The 19,997-nt window shown below is 41.7% G+C and overlaps 1 protein-coding gene across 1 annotated transcript in view; it reads right to left on the bottom strand.

The window, feature by feature from the left end:
- prkdc (protein kinase, DNA-activated, catalytic subunit) overlaps positions 1 to 19,997 on the bottom strand; it is a gene marked incomplete at its 5' end in the record, with an annotated part of 156,664 nt that overhangs the window by 74,835 nt on the left and 61,832 nt on the right. Inside the window, 6 exons of the mRNA XM_083654725.1 lie at positions 212 to 380; positions 2,157 to 2,335; positions 6,977 to 7,184; positions 7,862 to 7,989; positions 9,555 to 9,722; positions 16,721 to 16,825. Coding sequence (XP_083510851.1) covers positions 212 to 380; positions 2,157 to 2,335; positions 6,977 to 7,184; positions 7,862 to 7,989; positions 9,555 to 9,722; positions 16,721 to 16,825 — 957 coding nt within the window. The remainder of the gene's footprint in view (positions 1 to 211; positions 381 to 2,156; positions 2,336 to 6,976; positions 7,185 to 7,861; positions 7,990 to 9,554; positions 9,723 to 16,720; positions 16,826 to 19,997) is intronic.

Below are 19,997 nucleotides of genomic sequence, written 5' to 3'. Positions count from 1 at the left end.
TAATCTTCACAAATGAGAACCACTTTTATGACTTTTGAAGCATTTTCTGAAGATTGCATTAAAAAAACGCATTTACGCTTCAAAAATCATAAAAGTGGTCCATTTCTGCCTATTTGAAGGAGGCTGTTCTACTTACTAAAATGAGGATAACTCGCTACTGCAGTGTGGCAACATCGTGGAGATATGAAAAGCAGTCAGTCCTTGTCAGTACCTTCTCTGGCTTCTCAGTGAAGAGGAAGCCTTGGTAGAACTTTGGCTCGCTGAAGCTGCGGGTGATGACAGCGGTGGCACAGTTGTACGCAGCGCAGTGGTACTGCCTCCTGATTTCAAGGAGCTGACTCTCACCCGTCATATTCTCAGTGAAGGCTTCAAAACAGGACCTAAATGAAATCACATACTCATTACGCCATACAAGCATGATCTGCTATTTGCACCAGCAGCAGCAATATAAGAGGAGGCCTGTTATATTATTTTCAAATGAGCCACACACATACAAGCCAGAAGTGTTGATGTCCAAGCAGATTAGCACAAATACTGATGGTGAACATCTAGTATCAGAATTAGGGGAGAATATTTAGACACAATCAAAACTGCTCATCTTTGCATTAACTCAAGGAAGTTAGAGTCCTATATAGAGTACCGCAGGAATGAATCTGGAAAACATGGATGCTAGCACTTTGTACGTGTAAAAGTGAATGGGATTTTTGTATGGGGATTTCGGTTAAATGCATGAAATAAGGTCATAAACAAAAGTTTATGAAACAGCGAAGTTTGTGTTCAGCATAAAGATCTTCACAAATGAGGACGACTTTTATGACTTTTGAAGCGTTTTCTGAAAACGGTGTTGAAAAAAAAACGCATTCGCACTTCAAAAGTCATAAAAGTGGTCCTTGTTTGTGAAGATTATCTTGCTGAACACAAACTTCGCTGTTTCATAAACTTTTGTTGACCGCAGAACTTATTTCATGGATTTAACCGAAATTCTCATACAAAAATCCGATTGCCTTTTCCCCCTATGAACCAGCAGCACAGGGACTTCTGGGTAAGGCTACAAAAAGACGTCATCCCTGCGGTACTCTTGTGTTGCACATACTCTACAGCTGAGTCCCTCCCATGCACCACTGCATTCCCACTGAGGCCCTTTGAGATTTGAGGGCTGCATCAAGGCTTGGGAGTGGGCGTTTACTTTTTAAGCTGAAAAAGTTGAACATTGAGGAAAAGCGCCCTGATCGTCTTTTTCACTCTTCCTACTGTAGCCTACCTTTTCTCCTCCCGAGGGATTTTCAACCTCTGTTGCTGCCAGAATTAGCAATAATATGGCTTTCATGTGGACAGTGAACATCAAACAGACAAAACTAGCTGGCTACCGGCCGTGTGGTCGTTGTGTTCTGATCTGTACTGCACGCGACTACAGGGGAAAAACAAACGGAGCACAAAAAAACACTCACACACGTGTGCTGTGTTTTGTGCACAATGGAAGCGCTCTCAACATGATTTTCATAGCGTTCTGACTGAAAAAAGCGCTTTGGGGGTGAACGCTTGGTGGTGGACAGTGGAGAGACAGACGACGATGAAGATGATGCAGCCGAAACAATGACGTTAATAACAGCGGGGTGACGCAGCCAAAAACACACTGGTGGTTTGTGCAGCAGCAGTCAGAGGACAGAGAACGCTACAGATCTCTCTGCAGTAGACGAACCTGCATGCCAACCAAACTTGCATTCTTTCCCGACTAGAACACTCATTGGAAAAAGTAGGTGAGACTTTTTTGAGATACCAAAGTGGTTTTACATGTTGCCAAAAAATACAATTTAATTGACTGCTTCTACCTGCTAATAATGAGTGCGAAAAGGAGCAAACATTGATGGTTATGGTCATATGGTCCTATCTTAATATTCCTCTAAATCTGGTTTGAAAAGACCCACATTTGTTTTGGCGGCGGCCTTGCGGCCGCCACCTAGTGGTCCGCCCCCTGGCATACCCTGGCTTTCTGTGGCACACCCAATGAGCCAAGTCTGGCTACACTAGTGACGTACGTACGGACAACCCGGATCCATAATGCCTCCGGCCTGGCTATCGCCGGCGGAGGCATAAAAATGGAGAGACGATAATGTTACTTTCTTAACTTTAAACATAAAAGTGATGTGGAGTCCTACTTGATCAAGATCTTGGACAACTCGTTGCCCTCTGTTTTGTGCAGGCCACAGTAGGCCTGGTTAATGCGAGATTCCTTGGAGTAAACCTCTTCTTTGGGAAGCTGAGTGTAGAGCAGCTCCATCAGCTTGTAGCAGCCGTTCTTCTTTAGCAGCTGGGTCTCAAATGCTGTTTCACTGGCCTGAAAGGGGTAAAAAAAAATCTAATGATGAGGAGAAAGAACAGCACACTGCAGGGCTCCGTTTTCAGTGATTTATTAGCACCAAGATCAAGCTCTTCAACACGACATGTCTGTCTGATGAAGAGCTTGACGCTCCAAACGTCACTTTTTTGGTGCTAATAAATCACTGAAAACGGAGCCCTGCAGTGTGCGAGCTGTTTTTATTCATTTTTGTGCAAGAAAATCAAATGAGCCTTTAAATGGTTTTATTTGATTCTGGCATGATTTTGACCTATTGGGGAGAGTGGGGTGAGTTGTGCCAGTTTTTACTTGAGGTGTCTTTAAAGTGAGGGCATGACAGTAATGCCTCCAACTAGAATATGTAAATATATTTCAGGATGTTGTGCACCACTGGGAACACTCCCTTTGGATCTTAAATAAACTGTTTAAAAAATATAGCTTTAAAAAAAAGTGGTCTCTTGGCACAACTTGCCCCCGGTGCAGGGTAAGTTGTGCCTTTGGAGATACGTTGGGGTAAATTGTGCCATTGATTACTGAAGTAAAACAGAACATTTTCATCTCATATACTGTAATGCTATATCAAAGCAAGACAAAATCGACACCAAATTAATTATTTAACGTTTATTTCAAGATAACATTAAAGTCCAGTGTACTATAACAGGGTTAAACAAGGCTAAACAGCAGCAGCAGTTGATCTTAAGTAGACCTACATATTTAACATTTTCAGAAATAAAAAATTATGTTCAAAATGAACAAAATCAACTATCACAGAGCCAGGCTACACTTGCCAATACTGCAATATTCTTCAACAAGGTCTATTTAAACATTTAAGAACTAAATTAAATTAAAATTCACTAAATCAACTGCAACTGACCCGGCATAGGCTACTACTGGACATTCCACTTATCAATGTTGCAGGGGAATATGAACTTCTGCTCCCTTCTGGCTGTACCACCAAGTTTTTGCGGTGTGGGTAACTTCGTGAGAACATCACCTCTAGGGATGAGTCCTTCATCGTTTTCTTTGAATGTGAAGATGGGCTTTCCATTCACAGATCTCGTATGACTTCGCCTTAGAAACTTTGCACTTATGTCATCGCCTTCAACCCTCTCCACCAATCCAATGTACTTATAGAATTTGGTCTTAACTGCAAAGTTCACAATGACAAAGTCACCAGCACACAGATCCTTGTCACCGTCATCATCATTCTGGTCATCTTCTGAACTATCATAGTCAGTGGTGTCATTAAGCGGAATGGCTGTCACTTTCTTCTGAGCCCCTGTAGACAACCATTTTCTTCTTGGTTTTGGTTTGTTTTGATCCTTTCAGAGCCCGTTTCTTCTCTCTTTCATTCTTTTTCTTTTCCTTTTCAGCCCTTTTCTTTTCTTTTTCATTGTGTGCCTTCTCCAGCTCCAGCTTTTCTGGTGTGTCGGTCAAGATTTTAGTTTTTACTTTCTTTTCATTTTAGGTTTGCTTGCTGTGGCTTTAGGGAGGGGATCTCTTGGAGACACATACCCCAAAAGGGCAGGAGATCTAGTTTCATCTCTCTCACTGCTCTGTCCAAATCCACAAGAGGAGTTGAACTCCTGTCTGTCTTCCTTTTATAATTGCGTGGCATGATGGTTCTTTGGTCTAAAATTAAAAATGTCACATCATGTTAGTGATCAAATTAAAAATGTCACATCATGTTAGTCATAAAATGTAAGAATACAATGTACAATTACAATAAAATAACATGTTAATAATAATCATAAGTGGGGGTGAATTGTGCCACTGGCACAACTTAACCCAGGCCTTTTGGCACAAATCACCCCATCCCCACCATTTTAACAAACTTGTATCACCGCCCTAGGGCAAGGCGTGGAAACTTGTCTATAAGACAAGTTTCCACGCCTTGCCCTAGGGCGGCGCCATACTTGCTATTTTTTGCACTTGTCTTCCGGTTTAGGTCACAGCATCACATCAGGAAGCACAGAGGTAGACTGGAGCCGAAATCTTAGCCTAGCCTAGCGAACATTTTATAAAGTCAACATTAGTTACGCTAACGTTAGTTAAAGTTATTATGGGTTCCGGGACACATTGTGTGGTGCGTGGCTGTCACAATACATGGAAACGCCTGAACGAGTGGTTGGATAGAGAGTGTTTTGTTCATCGGCCACAAAACGGCAATGTCCCTGCACTCCTCTGTTTTCCTTCTACCGAAAACCAACTGCAGATTTGGCTTCACAGATGTGGCTGAAGGCGTTGAATTTGAAGAAACCACCGAAAGCCGTCTTTGTTTGTTCTCATCACTTCATGGCCAAAAAGCCTACCAAAGAGAATCCATACCCTGAACTGTGGCTGGGATATGAGCAAGCATGTAAAATATAACGCTACACTACACTATAGCAAGACTGTCTGAGTGAGAATGCTCTTAAACACATCGGCTACTAATATATAATTATTTTTCTGCATCCCATGATGAGATTAGATCGGTAAAAAGTTTGGACAGACTGCTTCATTTGTTCATCCTCCCGAGTCCCGCAGTGCTGACAGCTGTCAGCATGCGGACTTGTTGCACTCGTCATGTCGTGCAGCCGGACACACAGAGAGCATAATAGCCACCTACAGCCCTCGTCACAGATAAAGAGAGAGAGGGAGAAGGGTGGAGCGAGAAGCAAACTATTTTTTGCAGATCTCAAAAGCAGGTAAACCACTGTTTAATTAGTGAGAATGTCAGAATGATGTCAGGAGGAGAGCAATGAGCGCTTCGTTAGTGCGTCGTGCAGCCTGGAGGCTTGGGGCGGCTGGGTGTCATGATGTGCTCTTCAAAGTGAAAATTCGTTCAATTAGCAACACGTTAAGTTCTGAGCTTTTAAAATTCGTTTCTGCTGGTTTTATTAGACTATTTCTGACACCTGCAGTAAGATAATTCATTTGAGAATTGTGAGCTTAAGTATGGGTTTTTTCCTCCGTATTTCCCCCTTCTGCAATGCATGCAGCTCCTATCATAGCCTATCTCAGTGGCGGACTGCATAATCGGGCACGTCGGGCAAATGCCCGGTGGCCTGGCCTGGCCTGCCAAAAAAAAAAAAAAAAAAAAAAAAAAAAAATTGCAGGCCAGGCCAGGCCACTCACTGAACAGCAGGCCAGGCGCCGCCTACTGGTTTACTAGTGGTTTTATTACTTTATTCAGGTTTAAAGTGGGTGCATCTCATTGTAAAATTGGACTTGGCCCAAATTGGGCTTCAAACGGCCCAAATTGGGCTTCAAACGGCCCAAATCTGGCTTTAAACGACCCAAATCTGGCTTCAAACGGCCCAAATTGGGCTTCAAACAGCCCAAATTGAGCTTCAAACGCCCCAAATTTTCCAATTTTCTAATTTTGCCCTCCGGACGCCGGCACGTGCATCGGCCCGTATCGGCCTGGCCTGCTTGGTATCTAATGCCCGGCCTGAATTATGATCCCAGTCCGCCCCTGGCCTATCTCATAGCCTATCGGAGGAATGTTTTTGTTTAGTGTGGTGGATGATTCAACAGCTTGTCTTTCCGTTTTGTTAATGTGTTTTTTTCTGCTTGTAGATGTAAAAATAAACGCTTTCTAATGAAAATAATAATGCATTTGTTGTGGTAATTGTTTAATGGGGCACAGACAGTCAAGTCAAATAGCCCATTTTGCTCGCATTTTCTCTACAACAACAACGCCGCCGGAAGAACAAAGCCGACTAAGCCTGAATGCGGAAATGAATCGAAACGGCCCAGGAAACTTGTCTTATAGACAAGTTTCCTGGGCCGTTCCGGTTCATCCGGCTGGTTTGGAGCTAACATCATGCTAACAGTATAGCCTCATATTGTAGCTTACTAAAACACTAACACATGTGTGAAATGTTTTCAAGCTTGTCTATAATTGTTCAGACACATCAATAAACCTTGATCATAAAAAATTTACTTTGAGAGGCAAAAAACAATTTTTTGAACTTAAATGTGCTTACCTATTGTGCCATCTGCCTCCCTTCTTTGCAGAGTGAGTAAAATGGATGCCTCTTCAAAAATGGGTGGTCACATGAGCAATTTCTTCTATGATTTTCTAGATACAAGGGGTGGTACAACTTCCCCCCTGGCACAACTCACCCCACTCTCCATAAAGACATGTTCTGTAAGACCTTGCTTATAGACCTTATAGGACCTTGCCACAGTGTTGTAGTCAAGTCACTATATCTCAAGTCCAAGTCGAGTCTCGATTTGCCAGTGTTCGAGTCCAAGTCACCAAAAAGAGTCAGAGTCAAGTCCCTATTACCTGAGTCCAAGTTTGAGTCCAGTTACTGAACATGAGCGAGAATCCACATGTAAGTGGAACACATGTGCCTGCACGAAATTGAATAATGTAATGTTATTAATATTGCAAACAATATCTTAATCAAAATTATTACGGTCTATTACAAAAAGACTAACAAAAAACAAAAAACCAGTCTTTATGAATTAAGAAGTCCAAGTCCGAGTCTCCAACTTATGAGCCTGAATGCATGAATGCTTTAGCCAAACTGCTAGTCCCAATCATCTGTGCTCAAGTCCAAGTTGAGTCACGAGTCCTGAAAATGTGTCCAGGACGATTCGAGTCGGACTCAGACTCAACTATAATACTGTCTAGCCCTAAATGCAAACCTTGGTGAAGCGCGTGAGCAGCAAAGCCATTATGTCGGAGACGTTGGCCACGAAGAATTGGTTGAGGGCCTGGGGGCTACAGTGAGAGGCCAGAGGCAGCAGAACCCTCTCCAACATGGCCTGCAGCACGGAGATCACCGGCACCGCCCCCTGCTGGATCACGCCATACACTGCACACAGCAGCTGGAGCTGCCGCTCCTGGCTCGACCTGCTCCCACCATGACAAATACAGATACTCGTTTTAGAAAGAGCAGCAAAACCTAGAATGTGAGTGCATGTTCTCCCATCAATGAAGGCTGTGAATGGGTGTGACGTACAGTAGGGCTGGCCAATACATCGATATTACATCAATATCGTGATATGAGTCTAGATATCGTCTTAGATTTTGGATATTGTTGGGATCACGATATGGCATAAGTGTTGTCTTTTCCTGGTTTTAAAGACTGCACTACAGTAAAGTGATGTCATTTTCTGAACTTACCAGACTGTTCTATTATTTGCCTTTACCCGCTTAGTTATTATATCCACATTACTGACGATTATCAAAAACCTCATTGTGTAAATATTTTGTGAAAGCACCAATAGTCATCCCTACAATCACTATTCATATCGAGGTATTTGGCCAAGTACAGTCTTGTTGTAATAAAAGCACTTGTGAGATCTCACATGTGGCTTTGACTTACAGCTGAACATTTACCCCGCTTCTTAGAAAATAACAAGATATATAGTGTGTATTATAAAACGGCCCTTAGGTGTGGTATAATAAGCATATCATGCCTGTCATGAGCTATTGCTTAATTGCCATTCAGCCTAAAAATACAGAGATATTATTATATTATATTTTTTGTCCATATCAGCCAGCCCTACTGTGAAGGCTTTACTGACCGCCTAGAGATCTTTTGGAAGCAAGTTTGGAACTGCTCCTCCATGATGTGTTTGGTATCTCGACACAGAATCGCTGCCAGTAGTTTGAGCAGCAGTGGGCTCTGACACAGCTCGAGGGCATCCAGCAACTGAAAAAGAGACATGTAGACTAGCTTGTCATCAGGGACCAAAATTACAACCAACTTTTAAAGATGATAACATTTGAATGCCTTGTTTATATACAGTCTGATCTTTGCCTGTTCAATCAAAGCAAACCAAAACCATGTCTCTGTATCAATTATCTTTTATCTGTCAGGACATGTGCTGGATGTGTGTAGCAGTACTAAATATCTGGGCCACATCATTAATGATCATATGAGTGATGACGATGACATGTATAGACAGCGACGTATGTTGTATGCACAAGCAAATATGCTGAGAAAGAAGTTTTATTTCTGCTCTGAAGAGGTTAAGATAACCCTGTTCAAAGCCTATTGTACACCGCTTTATACTGCCCCCTTTTGGGTCAAGTTTAAGCAGGCTAGCATTCAGAAACTGCAGGTGGCCTACAATGACTGTATGAGAATACTGCTTGGGAGGCCAAGGTGTTGTAGTGCCAGTGAAATGTTTTGTGGTGTAGGGGTCAATACCTTTCATGCCCTACTGAGAAACCTGACCTATACGTTTATTTGTCGTCTGAATGTTTCTCAGAATATCATAATCTTGCTTCTGACTCAGCCCAGTCTTAGTGCAATTAAGTATCAGTCCAGCACTTGGGCTCATTGGTACAGGCTCTTATTGTAGTCTTTTTGATGTGCTGATGTTAATTGTTTGATGTTGTTGTGTTGTTGATTTTTACTGTGTGTTTTTTATTGGACCTTGTGTCTGCTAATAAAGATTGATTGATTGATTGAATTAGGGCCATATGATTTCTGCAATGCAGAAATCACGGAATTTGGTGATAAAAATGTGAATAAACTGTAAAACATAATTATATTACTGTATATATATTGCAGAATTTTCCATCATTTTGGCTGAAATTGGTGGGGGGAGAAAAAAAGCCTAAATATTGTAGTAACCCAATTCATAATTGTAAAAATAGGCCTAGATGAATAATTCTGTTTTCGATTGGGGTACTTTGAGAGCAGGGGGGTCGGTTTTGTGTGGGACCCTTACATCAGTGGTTCCCAACCACCGGGCCGCGGACCGGTACCGGGCCGCAACGCATTTGGTACCGGGCCGCGAGCCCGGTCGGATTTTTTTTTTTTTTTTTTTTTTTTTTACAAACTACAAACATAAATAAACGTCAACTTGAAACTATGTTTCAACTACCACACAGCCTATAATATTATAGCCTATGTTTATAAAAAAAATATATATACTGTATATATATATACACCGGTATTTATATATTTTTTTATTAAAATTGACAACCGGCCGCGACTTTTTTTCTCCATCTATCTACCGGTCCGCGGCACAAAAAAGGTTGGGAACCCCTGCCTTACGTCACCTCACAATTTAGTTTTCACTTTGAGAAACATGTGAAAGAGGCTGTCTAAGAGAGCCAAGTTATCGAAAAAACTACAAAATATCGATCCTAATTCAAATTAAAATGGGGGGGAGGACAGAATTTGAAAAAAATATATACAGAATATATTTCATATGACACTACAAACAGGCTCCTGATTGGCTGCCAGTGACACCCTGACTTCACCTTTCGGACACAGTCCATGTAGTTGTTGCGGTGCAGTGAGCCCTTGGCAAACTCATCAGACTGCATGGGGAAGTGGGAGGCGACCAGCGCCTCCAGGGCTCTCTGCAGCTGGGCCAGCGGCTCCTCCGGCAGGGTGCTGAGGAAGGGCAGCACCAACAGGGCCTGGCTCTAAACACAGGAGAATATCAGGGTGTTGAGGAAGGGCAGCACCAACAAGGCCTGGCTCTAAACTCTCATATGTATCACTTGAGGAATCTTTATCTGATATGTTTATTCAATAATGTCCCGAGGAGGTAACCTCTAGAGCTAACTGTTGTTTAAACATTGTCATATCATTCTGTATCATTGTATCATTCTCTAAGTCCAAGACAGTTCCTGCTCTTTTTAGTGAGGCTTTGCTTAATAGTAAGGGGATGTCAGATGGAACTACTTCTGTTTCTATGCAGCATTTAGTTTTTCTTACCTTGGCTGGGATCGTGACCTTTTTTGTGGAATGCACAATATGTCCATCCCTGAATTTAAAGGGCCTGCTGCTCGCTGTGTTTGTCACTTTCTGTACCCCTCTCTCATTTAGTCCCTCTATATAATTATTCAGCCATTTTTCACCACAGATTGTCCTTGTGCATGCTGTATCAATAATTGATACAGCATGCACAAGGACCTTGACAATTGACAATTGACCTATCGCTAAGCCACGCCCCGAACACAGACGAGCTAATCACAGCGCGTGCAGCTCTACAATACACTCGGTGGTCTGCTGTAGGCTATGCATCTCCTGATCTGCTACATGCGTGCGTGCTGTTGTCTCGCTATGAAAAACATCGACACTATTAATTTAACGTTTCTTGATTATACAGAGGTAGGCCTACATGAAATAGATTGTCAGGCGTCACTCTTCAATTCGGCATATATAATCCACGGTGAGCTTACTCAAGTGAATAAAATGTCAATTCTGGATGTCAGTCGCCTGTTATCCCCACTGGTTATCTTTTGTCTTCCTTCGTTAAAAGTGTATGTTTGGTTAAAGATTCGCTAAGCCGTTTCCATGCATTTATTTTTATCGATAGCTTTAAATGTTGTACATCGCCCTCCATGGCATAGTGAAGTACTTTATGATGGCTTCTAGACGATATCAGGCCTCAAAAAGTTGTTTAGAGCCTCTTGGGATATAACTTTGACAGTGACAGCTGCCATTTATTCTAGTCGGCATGCCTTGTGTTTGTCCGAGTGAGCACGGGGGGTGGGGCTTAGTGATAGGTCAATTACAGCTGATCCTAGAGCTTCAACCATGAATATTTCAGAATCTGATTCCTTGGAAAACAGTGTTATGTTACACTCATCAGGTTCCTTATTGCATTGACGTTCACTTGTCATTTTGACATGCTCTTTCTTGTGTGGGCAGTCTTTCACCCAATGGTATGTGCTTTGACAAATCCCACATTTAGTTTGTCGTCCATACTTATCAAGCGGGTTTGTGCCCGAGAGTGGTCCTCTAGCTTGGCTACTTTCGGCTCGTGACTGCTCTCTTCTGTGATCCGTGTAGTACACAGAATCTTGGCTCACGTTAATTGCTCCAGTCTTCTGCTCACTATTCTCGCCAAATACTCGTTTGAGCGCTGACTTCATATCAGCAAAAGTATGAGTACCGCACGCAGTTAATGCCAGTTGTTTGTCTTTGACATCAAGACCGGCTGTATCTAGTAGTTTAAACGCCAAAACAGTGTCTGGCAGAACCATATTAAACTTACAGATCTTGGTGTATTTCTGTTCAAAGTCTGCAACATATTCAGCCATCGAGACGCCGTCTTTCCTTGATACGCGGTCAAACTCAGAGTACGCTTCATAAGCCCGGTCTTTCTCTTCTCTCATACTGTAAAAACTTTGTCAAGTTCCCGAATCAAAATTGTCATTCCATCATCCTTATTTAGATCGTCGGCTTGTATTTCCAGAGCAATGTCCCTTGGTCGGCCATTCAACGATAAAGCCACAGCAAGTGCTTGTTTTTTCTTGTCCAGGTCCGTCACCCGTCTCCACATTTCCACTTCATTTTTCCAGTTTTTGTACGACTTTCCCTCGTCGAATCCCGGAGGCAGTCTGTAGTTATTACTAGAAGCAACCATCCTCTGCTACCATGTTAACTCAATAATGACATGTTATCTGTTAGATATTAGTTTGTTTACTTTTCCGCTTTCAGCTCTCAACAGCATGACAAAATTGCCGCTCTCGGCACACAACATACACGTCATCACGGTGCGCGGCTGTCAGAACAGGATGGTTGCTAACGTAAAGACTAGTATAGAGGCGCAACCAAAAGGTCATCTTAACAGATACCCATGTAATTTATATCACAATATGGTTCGTAAGTCACATTTAGTAACACAATTATCATATTATCATATATTAAACTAACCTGGCAATTGTCATATCATCACAATATGATACCACTGAAAGACAACAAACGATAGTACTTAATTATCGCCCAGCCCTAGGGCATACAGATGTTACAGCTGGTTAAATGTTGCTCTGCTGTGAAACAAGGGTGCTAGGAAAATACAATAACAATAGCTGCGGCTGACTTATTCTACATGGGCAAATTAAGGAAAAAAACATCTTGAAATGTTCATGTTTTGTCCTCCAAATTGGGTCTGACTTATCAGTAAACGACTCACTAGCCATATATTCATACAGTAGTACTAAATAGTGTTGCTCTCATTGACATTTCCCTCTAGAAATAGAAGTCTAATATCAAACTCACATGTTGCCATACTCATTAGAGGATTATATCAGTTTGCACCCAGAGGGGCCCTCCACTAGCTGAAGGCTCCCCCTCTCTACTTAGAAGCTATTTGTTTCTTTTTTTTGGAAGTCGCTATTGGTTATATTTGTCAATTTAATGTTTTGTTTTGTTGCACAGACAGACGTTATTGTGTTGTGGTCTATGAGGGAGCTCATTATGGTTTTACAAAAGGTTTTTGAGAACAAATGTCACATCAGGAATATAGAGTGATCACTCTAAACGTTAATGGGTTGCATAATCCCATCAAAAGAAGTAAATTAATAACTAAAATGAAGAGGGAACAACAACATATTATTTTCTGGCAAGAGACTCACCTCTCTTCTAAAGAGCATGAGAAACTGAAAAACTTGGGATTTAAAAACACATTTTATTCTTCCTATAGAAAGGGACATGCCAGAGGTGTAGCAATATTAATCTCAAATAAAGTGACTTTCCAGCTCTCATCGCAGGTTGTGGACATGGAGGGACGGTATGTCCTGGTAAAAGGATTCCTCGATCATAAACAAGTAACACTCCTTAATGTCTACAGACCTCCCGGAAATGACAAAATGTTTATTAAAAGAATATTTGACATAATAACTGCAGAGTCCGCCGGTGTCCTGATCTGTGGAGGGGACTGGAATGTCCAACTACAACCCACCCTTGATTCGACTAACTTGATGAAAAAGACAAACACTGAGACATTGACAGTTAAAAAACTACTCAGAGAGGCCGGGATGATTGACATATGGAGGGAACTCCATACAATGGAAAAGCAGTACACTTTTTTCTCCCACCCCCATGCTGTTCATTCAAGACTGGACTATTTTTTCATGTTCAACACAGAGAGACATAGAATCATAGACTGTGATATAGGAGTTAAGGACATATCGGACCATGCAGGTGTATATTTAACCCTACATTTGGACAACAAAGCTAAAGAAACGACATGGAGACTCAATACTAGCCTCATTAATGACCCTCTGTTTAAGGAGTTCATTAAGGTGGAATTTAAAAACTACTTGGATCAGAACACTACTGAGGGAATTTCTCCTAGTACTTTATGGGATGCTGCTAAAGCAGTAATCAGAGGAAAAATTATAATGTGGTCATCGATAAAGAAAAAGGAAAAACAAAAACATTTAAAGGACTTACTGGAGGAACTAAAAAATTTAGAAACCAGACATATGGAACTCAATGACCCCCTCTTGCTGAGGCAAATAATTATAACTAAACAAAAAATAAACAAAATATATGACAAACAGGTGGAAATTAAGGTGAAATTTATTAAACAAAGGTATTACGAGAACGGTCCAAGAGCAAAGAAATTATTAGCTTGGCGGATACATAGACAACAGGCCGAGAGATCCATTTACAAAGTTAAAGACCCCCATACTGGCACGATGTGTTACAAATTAGAAGAAATACAACAATCTTTTGAAAAATATTATAAAGACCTATACACACAACCCGAAGGCGCTAATCCCTCATCCATTACTAAATTTCTTGATTCACTTGATTTACCATCAATCGGGATCGAAGGAAATGAAACAATGACACGCATGATAACACAAATGGAGATAGAAAATGCCATTGCAAGACTCAAAACAAGCAAAATGGCAGGAATGGACGGATATCCGGCGGAGTGGTATAAGACATTTAGTGACTTAATAACACCTACACTCTTGACGTGCTTCAACTACACGCTTAAGGGGGGAGAGATACCCATCTCTTGGAAACAAGCAATGATATCGGTAATTCCTAAAACTGGCAAAGACAAGACAGAATGTAGCTCCTATAGGCCGATATCAGTACTAAATATAGATTATAGACTATATGCCTCAATACTAATGAAAAGGCTTGAGAACATAATTCCAAATCTAATTGATGAAGACCAGACTGGATTCGTTAAAAACAGACAGACACAAGATAATGTGAGACGCACTTTACACCTGGTTGAACATATGAGCAATGGTATTGAAAAATCTATTGTTCTCAGCCTTGATGCCGAAAAGGCGTTTGACTCAGTCAGATGGGATTACCTGTATTTAGTATTGCAACGTTTTGGCTTCAACAGTGACGTAATTGAATGTCTGAAGTGTCTATATCACTCTCCCTCCGCCAGGGTTAAAATAAACGGCAGTCTTGCCAGAACTGTCATGCTTGAAAGGGGGTGTCGCCAGGGGTGTCCCTTAAGCCCCGCCCTCTTCGCACTATTTATCGAACCCCTCGCACAAGCAATTAGAGAAGATGTGGAAATAACAGGGATATTGGTCGGAGGAAAGGAATACAAAATATGCTTATATGCAGACGACGTTCTGTTGACCCTCACCAACCCAGACACAAGTCTACCTAAACTAATGTCCCGTCTAAAAGATTTTGGTCGATACTCAGGGTACAAATTGAACATGCAAAAAACACAAACATTCACATACAATTACTCTCCACACATAGAAATACAGAGACTATGTCATTTTAAATGGGAAAACAACACCATTAAATACTTAGGGGTCGTAATACCAAAAGACCTGTCCACCATCTACAAAGTTAATTTCCCCCCTATTACAAAGGAGATCTGCATTGATTTAAAAAGATGGGCCCTATTACCACTGGACATGCATAATCGAATAGATACAGTCAAAATGAACATTCTACCACGACTGCTCTTCCTTTTCCAATCACTCCCAATAGAAATACCCCCTCACCAGTTTAACGACTGGAGGAGAATGATCTCGGCATTCATATGGAGAGGTCAAAAGCCCAGGATTAAATTTAACACCTTACAGTTGTCCAAAGAAAAAGGGGGATTATCTCTCCCATGTCTAGAAGACTATTATAAGGCGGCTCAACTGAGATATTTGATTAATTGGTGCAACCCACTTTATAGCGCAAAATGGAAAGACTTGGATCAGAGTCAGTTACCTATACCGATTCAAGCACTGATAGGAGATAGAACTCTTTATTTAACTCACTCGATGAATCTGAATGATTGGACAAAAACTCCCTTGGATACTTGGTTTAAAGAATGCCGCAAACTAAAATTAGATAGGAATGCACGAATGCTCAGATGGGTGTTTCATGATAGGGATTTTAAACCTGCTCAGTTGGATGGGAGGTTTGGGCAATGGACTACTAGGGGTATTACGGCATACTGTTCCATTTCCTCCAGCAGTGGACTGGACAGCTTCCAACAGCTCTCAGACAAGTATGGTTTAGAAAAACAGGATCTTTACAGATACTTTCAGGTCAGGCACCACTTTGACAGAAATGTTAGAATTACCCAGGAAACTGAAATGAACTTGATTGAGTTACTCATTGAAGCTTATAAGTCCAACCCTCAGAAAAAACTGGTTGCCAGAATCTACTCATGTTTACAATCTTCCAAGACTCACTCCACAATGTATGTTAAATCAAAATGGGAGAAAGAAGCGAATATGTCTCTTACAGAGGAGGAGTGGTTTAATATATGTAAAACACAGGTACACACGTCAAGTTCGGGTCAATGGAGAGAATTTGTATGGAAAAATTTGATCAGGTTTTTTATCACCCCAAAGATAAAACAGAGACAGATTGGCAACACAGATCATGGTCACTGCTGGAGGAAATGTAACAACACCATGGCCGACCACTTTCATACTTTTTGGGACTGTGCTGTAATTCAACCATACTGGCTGGGAGTAGTAGCTGAGATAAACACAATAATGGGCCTAAGGCTTAACCACGATTTTAGTACAATTTACTTATGCAATATACCACACAAGCTCAATTCACATGATAGATACCTTCTCCACATACTGCTCGCAGCCAGTAAAAAAGCTATAACGAGGAAGTGGTTGAATGTAGAACCTCCAACGAGATCAGAGTGGATAGGGCTGGTAAAGGAAATTTACAAAATGGAAAGTCTGACCTTTTCTTTGAGATTATGCATGGACAAATTTGTCAACCACTGGATGAGATGGTCTCTGTATCTGGGTAGTTCAAAGGACCTCTGTGAGGGGTAACCTACAGGTGATCCAATCACTCTGTATACTGTGTTTTTGGTTTTGTTTTGTTTTATTTTTCCTCTCCCATTCTCTCCATGTGATAAGCCCCATGGGATGTGATTATTGTCTCATATGCAACCCACAACAACTCTGTAAACTAGATGTGAAGAAGATGGATGTGCTCCTTCAAGACCTGTTATTATTTTATTTTATTTGAATTTGTAACAGTTCCTTCCACTGATGTCTGTCTTTGTTATGTGCACTGTACCTGTATGTCTGTTCTTTTGCACTTGCAAATGGAAAAACTGAATAAAAACAAAGTATAAAAAAAAAAAAAAAAACTCACATGTTGCCGAAGAACCCTTAAAAAAACTAAGCATGAAAGCGTGAAAAGGACTGAATGTTACCTTGAGATTCAATGGCAGATTCATGTCAACCAGCAGTGTGGTGAAAGTGGAGAACACCTGTCTGAATGCCTCATGGTTGATATTGGAGCACACAGAGGAGTCAATCTGATGAGAGGAAGAAGAAAGAACAGTGAGAGAGAGAGAGTGAAAAGATGTGGAATCATTGATTAAAGGAACACTCCGCAGATTTACAACCAGCTTTGTACAGTATCATTACATACAGTATATCCGAAAACTGTGAACCGTTTTGCAGTCATTCATTTAGTTTGGCAGTTATTGAGAGTTGAGTTGATTTGAGTTAAGTTGTGGACCAGTGATGTAATTTGTGCATGAATGACATCACTGGTCTACAACTTAAATGATGGCTTTACCCGTAATCAACCCACTTTGTATCATATATAGGCCCAATTCCAATCCGCCCCCTTACTGCCTCAAGCCCTTAGAGGCGCGTTCACGTGAAGGGAGTGAGGGTTTAGGGATGTCTCACGGTGAAATCGCAAAGTGAATGAGGGCTCGGAGTGAGCCCTTTCTGCCCCCTTACCGTAAGGGAGCAGCTATGGCCACTTACGGAAAGGGAATTGCCCACAATGCATAGCGTTGTGATGTATACAGAATGTAACAGAATGTGAGTTGCCAGATCTGCATGAACTGTATAAACAGCGGTGCCTCAGGAGGTCCCTGAAGATCATCAAAGACACAAACCATCCCCACAACAGCCTGTTCTCCCTGCTACCCTCAGGGAGAAGATACAGGGTTCCGAAAGCACGCACAAATCGCTTGAGGAACAGTTTCTTCCCGCAGGCCACGAGACTCCTTAACATACACAAATAGTGTAGTAGCCGCACTGTACCGTACTGTAGCTGCTACCATTACGTATGTCTAACGTTTAATTGTATGTTTAATAAGGAATATGCTATTTGCACCTGTATGTCAAATACGCCGAATTTAAAATGCCGAGTTTAATTGTATGTTTAATAAGGAATATGTTATTTGCACCTGTATGTCAAATACGCAGAATTTAAAATGTTTAAGCACGTCTAAAGTATGCACCCGACACGTGCACCTATGTGCAGTGAATATGCCACTGTCTCTGACTTGTCTTATCACTATACTGCCTTATGCTTGTTGTGTCTCTTGTGTTTTTGCACCCATATGCCCTGTTATATTTGTTATATTTGTACTATTTGCACTATGTTGTAAACGGAGTCCACAGCACAAGAATTTCACACGTGATACTTGTACCATGGAGTGACAATAAAAATCTTGAATCTTGAATCTTGAATCTATAAAACGGGGAAGGCTGCAAATATCTGTCAAAAAAATAAAACACGCGCGAAACGAACGCGGAGTTTGCGAGTGCGCTGGAATGCCTTAATTGACAATGAAACATTACATTAATAGGGATTTCAGATTAGACAAAAATATTATATCAGAGGAATGCAAGTAGTTATTTTACACAATCCTAGAATAATCATCGATCATTTCTATTAGGTCTACAATTGCAATCCACAACTTTTTTGATGAATGAGAAATAGTTTTACCGAATGTGTATTGTACAGTATTGACATTGTGTATAATGTTGGGTGACATGTCATTATTATGCTTATTTTAACACATTCACTGCCAGCCATTTTTTTTACTGTAGGTAGCTTCTGCCAAGCCGTTTTTTGAGGATTCTGGCTCATTTTACAAGAGCCGAGGATAATTTTCTGCTTGGACTTTGTGAACACGAAGTTCACAAAAGTACTAATAGAATGTGTGCTTTCTCTGTCTAAAAGAGTTAGTTTGTAGAGTTAGTAGTTATGTAGATATTAGCCGTTGAATACAGCATGGTTTGAGCGTCTGAGACAGGAAGCTGAGATAATCGCAGTTTTGTGAAATTCAATCAAACAGGCAGAACAGTCACTTTAACCATTTATTTTTGGCATCAGTGAGAGATCAGACATCTGAACAATATAGTTCTGAACACCCTCTCCTTTAAACTCCTCCCTCTGTGGGCGTGTCTGGTGGCGTTTGTCACAAGCCAGTTTCTCCTGCCTGTCTGAGCAGTGAGCAGCCTCCCTCTCTGGCGGCCCCTCGTCGGCGAGTGTGGACTGTGGATGGGACTCAATCGTTTCATGGATTTTCGGTTGAGAGCTTTGATGAAGCTTTGTGCGATTCTAGGCTTTATGCTGCCCACCCAGTCTATTTTTGGAACCCCCCACCGTTGTGCGCCGGTGTGCAGCAGCGTGAAAGCGTTTTCGCCTACAGTAAGAGAATGAGGCTCGTTCGTTTCTGGGTTTTCGGAATGCGTGCGATTCTGGCCTTTCTGCGGGTGTTTCAAAGTGTGTTTCATCCATAATCTATTATGCAAATTTGCAATCCCCCACGCCAGCACCGCTCTCCGCTCTCGGTGTGCAGCACACCGAGAGCGGCTCGGGCGAGTCTGGTGACTGATGACTGTAAAATCGCCATGCCATTTCCTTGAGAATGGCTTGCTCCCGCGGCTGTTTTTTGTTGGCATTCTCTCTGTTCTTGAGAGCACTGTCGCCACTTAGCTGGTCGGTAAAATAGATTATACACATTCTCTTCCTCCAATATTGGTATAGGAGACGTAAAAGGGGTTGATCGATGTCCCACCGTCAAAAAAAAAAAAAAAAGCCGAGATATCTCGTCTTTGGCACTCAACGGTTGGATTCTGTAAGCCGAGATATCTCGTCATTGGCACTCAACGTGTTAATTATAATTACACATGTTGCAGATTGCAGATTTTGCAGTAGGCTACATTTATTTTTAAATGAGCTGTTGTCCACTCGGAGCCAGAGCCTGGATGAGAACAGACTCATCAGGGAGTCTATTCCTCAAAGCGTCTTGACAATAAACAATATATAGCGAACCCCAAACGTGCCAGAGTCAACATCATCTTGTCAAGTGCAAAGGGCTCTGCTGTCCCAATCCTCTTATTTATCCAATGTGGATCCCTTCCACACTTGATGACTCAACCACTTTCAGATGGCGGCCATTAGAGGGACTGAGGGTTCAGGGCTTGAGTGTTTAGGGGGCGGATTGGAATTGGGCCATAATCTCGGTAAAATAAGCACTTCTCTCTCCGTTTACCACAGGGTGAATTTCCTCCTGCTCCTGTCTGGAGAAACTCCGCCCCCACCAGCTGCAAGTCATTAGGCCTCGTTAAGGCTCTCCATGTGATTCTCCGTGGATGTGCGCATACTTAAAAAATTAAAATAAACAAGAACAGCCGCCCTCAGAGCCAATTCTGCCCCTCTAGCACAACTTCCGC

The sequence above is a fragment of the Poromitra crassiceps genome (assembly GCF_964638095.1).
Source record: "Poromitra crassiceps genome assembly, chromosome: 2".
Lineage (NCBI taxonomy): Eukaryota > Metazoa > Chordata > Actinopteri > Beryciformes > Melamphaidae > Poromitra > Poromitra crassiceps.
This window is presented reverse-complemented; position numbering and strand designations above follow the sequence as displayed.